General features: G+C 56.7%; 1 protein-coding gene across 1 annotated transcript; it reads right to left on the reverse strand.

Moving 5' to 3' along the window:
* Window positions 1–1355: 1355 nt before the first annotated feature.
* On the reverse strand, window positions 1356–6474 carry SLC2A6 (solute carrier family 2 member 6). Its single transcript, XM_026062187.1, has 10 exons — window positions 6297–6474; window positions 5568–5730; window positions 5235–5441; window positions 4499–4598; window positions 3705–3916; window positions 3400–3552; window positions 2921–3029; window positions 2525–2698; window positions 2064–2209; window positions 1356–1974 (listed from the first exon to the last, which is right to left on the reverse strand). The coding sequence occupies exons 1-10, from the start codon at window positions 6395–6397 to the stop codon at window positions 1819–1821; spliced, it is 1521 nt and encodes a 506-aa protein (XP_025917972.1). The 5' UTR covers window positions 6398–6474; the 3' UTR covers window positions 1356–1818.
* Window positions 6475–7225: the final 751 nt, after the last annotated feature.

Below are 7225 nucleotides of genomic sequence, written 5' to 3' on the forward strand. Positions count from 1 at the left end.
GGAGCTGATTTTGTAATACCAATTGACTCTCTGTGTGTGCAGTGAATAAAAAGACCGTTCTACCTCTGGAAAGAGCCACTGTGATTTCTCAGACTCTAAGTGTTGTAGCAAAAGCCCTCAGACTTTCTGTATGGAAGGAAGGAAGGAGGTCACTCAGAGAATACTTTCCCAATGAGGTTCTCATAGGACGTGAAGAGTCCAACCTCATTTCATACTCAGGCGTTTCCTCTTTAAGCCAAGCCCTGGGAAGCTCAATTCATCCTTATCATTTTTTCCTCAGGAAAAATGTCTGCTGTCTTCAGGGAAGGGTTTCACTTAAGTGAAGATTTCAAGACCTGGTCTGTAGCCACGAGAGATGGGGAATGCTCTAGGACAGGGCTGCTGGAGATCCTGATCTTCTGGAGATCAGTGGGAACCAGAAGCTGTCAAGATCTCTTGAATCAGGCCATACTTAGAAACAGTCGTATTCTAGCCAGGCCTGGACTTCTTTCTAGAAATGGAGCTCAGCTGCAAAAATCAGGCCTAACGCTGAAATTTCTCTGGGGTTTTGATTTTGGCCCATCTCTCCTTGTCTGTCCTTGGCTGCTTTAAATGAGTCCTCTGATAAGGCACATCTTCTCTTAGGTGATCTCTCTCATGTCCTACTGCAGGGGATCTAAACAGTAATTAGTTTTTCCTGAGCTCTAGACCAGGTATGCTACGTTACCCCCTGGATTCCTTGTCACAGCAGCTTGACGTGTGCCTGGACTGGGAGGACACAAGCCTATCCACAGGCCCCCAGGGTGCCACCTCCTGTAGCTGTGTTTTACATAGGTTTAGGCTCTAAGGAAAGACCTTAGTGTTGAAGGACACACAGAAAAAGGGGCAAAAGCAATTTGCTACTAACTATGCAGGCAAAATCTCAGAGTGATGGAGGTGGAGGCTCTATGTGCAACTGTGGTGGAGGCATCCACCCTCACTCTTTGTGAGAGAGTAAAACCCTGGGGTGGGAAGGACCTGCCTCAGTACAAAGTATTGTCTGTACCATCTTTCCTACAGTGAATCACTTGCACTACAGCTGAATGTTTGTCTCTGTTCTCATTCTTTGTTCTGATGTCAAGTTTCTTTGTGAACTGTATTTGGTCTTGTTCATTAGGCTTCTGGTATAATGTGTGTTTTTAGCGTAATAAAATGTGGCAGCTTTTTATATGGAATATCTGGTTCTGCCTCTTTTGAAGTCCTCAGGTGCATAAGACTCACCTGGGAACATGTCAGCAGGCTGCTGTGATCTCCAAGTCGCAATCCTCATCCACCTTGTCTCATCCCACCCACCTGCAGCTCCCTTCTCTGCAAATCAAGGCAACATCCAGTTGGAAGCAAACTATTTTATTTTTGCAACTACATGATGGACTTTTCCCAGAATGGTGGCTACAGCTGTTAACTCTGTTCCAGCCAAGCCCTGGAGCTCTTGGGCTGCTTTGGTGGCTGCTGTGCTAAGGAAGTACAAGGCCTCTTGTCCACAGCCACACGTCTTATCGCTAGGACATCTTTATTTCCAGTCTGGTGCTGGACGCCTGGTCCTATACCTCAGGTTGATGTGCTGCCCAGAGAGCAATGGGTCCTTAGATAGTGTTGAATGACTCAGGAAGAGAAGGTAAAGTTCGAGCTGGTAATTTCTATATCCAAAGCAAGGCAGTCATTGCCACCTACTCCTCTCCCTTTGGAGGGAGCATGATCTTCATGGAGAACTCCAGCTTTCACCTCTAGCAGCACAAAGATTTTTTTCTAGCCCTTAAGCATGCGGGCTGGTGGCCTGGTGCAGCTGGCAGGCAGCAGCTCCTACCTCATGAATGATCTCCGGCCAGTCCGGAAGTAGGACTCAATCTGTTCCAGGGATCTACCTTTGGTTTCTGGAACACAACAGCCTGTAAATAAGAAGTTCCCAGCACAGATGACAGCGAAGAATAGGAATGGCACCTCAAGGCCGAAGTTCTCCTGGAAAGCGGGACAGAAGGCATACATGAGCCGGAGCAGAGGGGGGTCTGATGAGGCACAAGCAGACATCCCCCCTGGGGCATACCCACCACGACCGGGAGGAAGAATCGGGTCAGCATGAAGGCTGTCAGCCAGCTCACGACGACACAGAGGCCCGATGCCACCCCACGGGCTTTCAGAGGGAGGATTTCCGACATCAGCAACCAGGTGATGGGACCCCAGCCCATGGCATAACCTGGAGGGGAGGAAGGCTAACGTGAGGCTGTTGAGGCTTTAAAGCCCTTTAGGGAGTACAGAAAAGCCCTCTGCAGCCCTGCTCTGGTCCCCTATCAGTCATTCCCCCATATTCACACTTTGTCAACACCACTGTTCAGAAAGACGGCACCCAAAGTCCTTTTGAGAAAGAGTCTCCCAGGGAAATCTATCTTCCTTCCAACCCTGAGCCCAAACCTCCTCACCCCATATCACCCTGCCCTGGACCAGAAACATCCCCCCAGGCAGACACCCAGCCCTGTGCTGTGGGTCCCGGGCTTTTGCTCTCTGCACCTACCCATTATGAAGAACATGGTTGCCAGCAGGGGGATGAGGGTGATGTAGTTGGTTGGCTCAGCATCGTGGTTAGCCAAGCTCACCAGGGTCTCATTGGTGGTGGTGCCATTATGAGAAGGTGGCACAAAGTGGATATAGAGCCCCATGGTCAAGTTTGAGGCCAGCATGATTCCAGCTGTGGAGAGATACGACAGCATGGTGGGACTGATGGGAATGCGATCCCCCCCGTGCAATGGCCGAGCTCCTGGGAATGCCTCCGCCCAGGAACTGAGCCACCGTCAGAGCAAAAAGACCCCCCAGAGTCCTGCATGGCTGAAGTTTCCACTCCTGCATGTCTGCACAGCCCTTGGAAAGCCTTAAAGAGCTTCCCTTGCACGTCAGTGGGAGAGAGACATACCCGATACAAAGAGCAGAATCTTCCTCCCGGCTTTATCCATCGATACAGCAGCAATCGCTACCGAGAAGAGGCGAACCAGGCCGACAAGAGCTGCATCGTACTCTGGTTTCTGCAACGGCAAAATCAGTGGGGAAGCTGAGATGGGAGGTCCAGGGAAACGGCAGGTTTCTACATGTGTTGGCTTAACTCTGGCCAGTGACTTTGTCAAAGCTACACACAGAGGTCCTTCCTTCAACAGCAAGAGACTAGACAAGAGCAGCCTGCAGCTCGGAGGACAGGAACATGGAGCCAGTGGGCAGAGTCCTGCTCCCCATCATCATGCTGCCTTTTGTGGGGTGGGCGCTTGCTACTTGCTGCCAACCAGGTGCTTTAAAAGGGGCTTCAAAGTTGGAGTCTCGGAGCCACTGATGACTTGGAGCATCTGGCAGACATCACTGATGATGGGGCAGTCTGTGCATGGACCAAACCCCAGGGCTCACCAGAATGACAGCTGTTTTCTTGAATATTGACTGCAGGTACACGAGGACGCAGGTGACTCCAGAGAGCTGCTGCAGGAACCTCATCACCACTGCAATCAAGATGGGCTTGTAAATGAAGGGGTCCTTGATCTCTGCACAGGAAATCCGCCTGCTCTAGAGGGGACAAAGCCGGAAAGTTGGGGTGTTAGCAGCCACGGGCATGACTGGGGCACTCAGAAAACAGCTGAGGAGGTGCCAAAAGGAAATGGGATTTTACAGTTTTCATATTACTTCTCCGACATGCTGGGGGTGAGTCCCTTCCTCACCTGCTTCCTCACGCTGTCCTTAATCTGCTCGTACTCCCGGGCATAGTCCGTGTCCTTGCCCCGGAGCCAGCACAGAGACCTCAGGGCTTCATCTTCCTTCCCCTGGGAGAGCAGAAACCGGGGCGAGTTGGGCATGAAGCAGAGCAGGACGATCATTGCGAGCACCGGCACTTCCCCTGCGACGGCCAGCCAGCGCCAGTCCAGGATCAGACCTGGAGGAGCCAGCATGAGGTTAGGAAGGGAGAGCATTTGGGAAAGGATTTCTCGACCTTGCCTCAAGGTGCTCACCCCAACAGCAGAGAGATTTAATGAAACTGGGGGAAACCACTACAGAGAAGTTTTCCACCTGTTTTTTTTTCCCCTCCAGAAAAAGGAGCATTTTCAGCTGCTGCGAAACATGGGGAAACTTTGAGGAGGCCCCCAAATCATAGAGGATCCAGCTAGAGCAACGTCTCCTGCAGCAGCCAGTGCATGAGCAGGCAGGAGAAGAGAGCGGACGCGCAGATGTTCATTGTGTACCGCTCTTCAGCGCAGGTGAGACCGAGGCCGGTGGGCACAGTGACGGCCATGAGTCCCTGCGAGTTATGGGTCACTGTTCCAGGCACACACGCATGTGGGTTACACATGGGCAATCCTGCCCAGACCAGCCTTGCACACACGTCCTGGTGCTGGCGAGGCCAATTCCTCATGCTCTCACACCCACAATCAACTTGCTGAGAAAGCTGGTAAAAACCACTCCTCTTCCCCAAAGTCCTACAGTGGGCTTCCTACCCTCCGACCGTGGAGATACTTGCCCAGCGCATACAGGATGAGGGAGCCCAGCACGGCCATGATCTGCGGACAGGCGCCCAGCATGCCTCTCACCCCGGGGTGGGAGATCTCCGAGATGTAGACCTGCAGGAGGACAGCACACGCTTACCAGAGCTGCGAACCACAGCTATCGCCAACCATAACGTGTCCTTCAGCACCGCTGCCCCATCGCCGTCCGCCACAGCCGGGGAGACCTGAGCTGCTAGGGCAGCTCGCCCTTCTGGAGTCCGAGCCCAAAGGGGTCAACCCAGGCGCTGCTGGCACGAGGCCGTCTTGGCTTCCCTCCCAAGCCCCTTCATCGCGCAGAGCATGGGAGAAATGCTCCGAGCTCTCCACTGGCATCCTCAGACTCCGTTTACTGGAAGGATATGCCCCAGCGTTGCTCAACTCACGCCTTCCTCTCTGCATGCAACGTGAGGTCAGTGCTCGGTAAAAAAGGGAGGAAACAACCGTCAGGAGGAACAGGGCAGGGAACGAGGACCTGCCTTCCACATTCTGCAGCGTGGGGAACGAACCCAGTGCCACTGTGGCCCTCTCGCAGCCTGTTCACCCTCTGCACGGCAGCTGCCCGGCACGGGATGTCTTTGCTGCCAGAGGACCACGCTTCCCATCCCCAACAGCATGGCCCCAGCCCTGAAGCTCTGCTGATGCCTCCAAAAGGGCTGGAGGCTCAGGTGCCACCTCATCCCACCCCATGCAAAGCCCCGTGAAACTCATTACCGGGATGGAGGCGGACGTCACGCCACCGGCGTAGCCCGTCAGCACTCGCCCCAGCAGCAGCATCCAGACGCCCTGGGCGCTGCCCATCAAGGCGTATCCCACGGCGGAGGGCACGGCTGAGAACATGATGCTGAGCTTGCGGCCCAGGCGGTCGTTCAGGACCATGGCGCTGAGTCCTCCCGCGGCCGCCCCCAGCGTGAACACCGACTGCGGGCGACACAGAGACGCGGCTCGGTGGGTCGGGGCCACGAGACGTGGGGGGACCAGCGCCCTCTCCCCGCACACCCGGGCCAGCAGCTTCGTCCCCTTAATGGGGAAAAGCCCCCTTCTTACCCCGAACCAGGATGCTTTATGCGGGTCCAGCTTCAGGGCAGGGACGGGATACGCCTCTAGGACAGGGATCACAGGAGACGGGTAAACCAGGGCAAAACCGAAATTGAAGTTCCCCAGGACAGCGGCAAACACCGCCAGGTAGAGCCGCTTGTTCCGGAGGCTCCTGAGGGAGGGACGGAGCGAGAGGCACGGGTGACGGACGCTCGATCACGCCCCACCGAAGCGCCGGCTCGGTTTTGCAGCTTTGCCCCTCCGCAGCCCGGCCCTGTCTGCCCTTTGCCGAGGCTCCTGCAAGAGCCCGGAGGGTTTTTCCCATGGAAGGGCCCCGTGCAGCTGGCGGGACTTTCTCCGAGCCGGGTGACCCTGCCGCGGGGGGCGAGAGCCGGAGCCGGGCGAGCCCCACCGATGCTTTCCAGCCCACCGAGCTGTTTCCAGCCAGTCAAACGAGCTGAAAAAAGCAGAAGTCGGAGCTGGGTGGCACCGCAGCCGGCTGGGCACTGGCACGGCAGGGAGGGGGGCTTGCAAAGTCCCCGTGGTCGCCCCCGCGGGAGCCTCAGTCCCCAGGGAGGCTCGGCGACCCCCAGGCGCTGCCCGCGAGCGGCTCTCCCGGGCAGGTGCATCCAGCACCGCGTGCTCCGGGCAGGACGAGACCCCGGCTCGATGCAACAACGGCGGCGAGGAAAGGGGGCCGCGAAGCCGCTTCCCCAGCCCCGCGCCCCCGGCTCTTACTCGAGGTACTCCTTGTCGAGCCTCCCGGCAGCGCTCCCGGGAAAGGTGCGGTACGTGGAGCTCGGTCTCCGCACCAGGGGCTCCCGCGCGCTCGGCTCCATGGTGGCGGTGCAGCGGCGGAGGTGCTGCTCTGCTCTGCTCCGCTCCGCTCCGCTCCGCTCTGCGCCCCCGTCCTGCTGCTTCCTCCAGGCGCTGGGAGGAAGAGGCAGCCGAAAGCGAAAGGGGAGAGGCAGCGGCGTTGCTTAATCGGAGAAATCTGTGCCTCGTGGGCTCGCGCCCCGTGAGCTCCTGCGGAGGAAGCTGGCGGGGCCGGAAAACCAGCGGCCAAAGCGCCCCGGGGAAACGCTGGCGCTGCCGGGGCCCCGCTGGGCTCCCACGCAGCCCCCCTCGGCCAGCAGCGACGCTCCTCGCAGGATCGTCTCCTTTCCACTGGCAGCAAAGCCTCCTTTCCAGGGTGGCTCCTCTCCCAGTACACGCTGGACGGGCCAAACACGCTTACTTTTCACCGGGGTAAATTGCATCCATGTTGCCTGCTGCACCGGTGAAGGGTTTTCAGCAGACCTGAGAAAGGAAGTCAAGAAACCAGAGGAAGTCAAAGGTGGAGAGCGAAGGAGGGCTGGGGAAGAGGGAGCAGGTGAAGGATATGACGAGCAGGGATGAGGCCGGGAAGGGAGGTCAGCAGCGATCCCACATTGGGAGCAGCTGCTGGGGTGCTCAGGCTTGGAAGGTCGTGTTGCACTGGGGCATTGGTGCTCCAAGGTCTGAGCTCACTGCAGGAGAGGGGGGACTGCAGGCTTGATGCTCCAATTTTATTAATTTTAATTAATCTTTCCCCAAACCACTGCCACGCTCCTCTCTTTTCCATCATTAACCTCAGTCCCCAGCGCTTTCAGGACTGCCTGGGCATTTCCGCACTGCTGAGGCCGTGG

Source organism: Apteryx rowi, unplaced genomic scaffold, assembly GCF_003343035.1.
Source record: "Apteryx rowi isolate R43461 unplaced genomic scaffold, aptRow1 scaffold_19, whole genome shotgun sequence".
NCBI classification, from domain to species: Eukaryota; Metazoa; Chordata; class Aves; order Apterygiformes; family Apterygidae; genus Apteryx; species Apteryx rowi.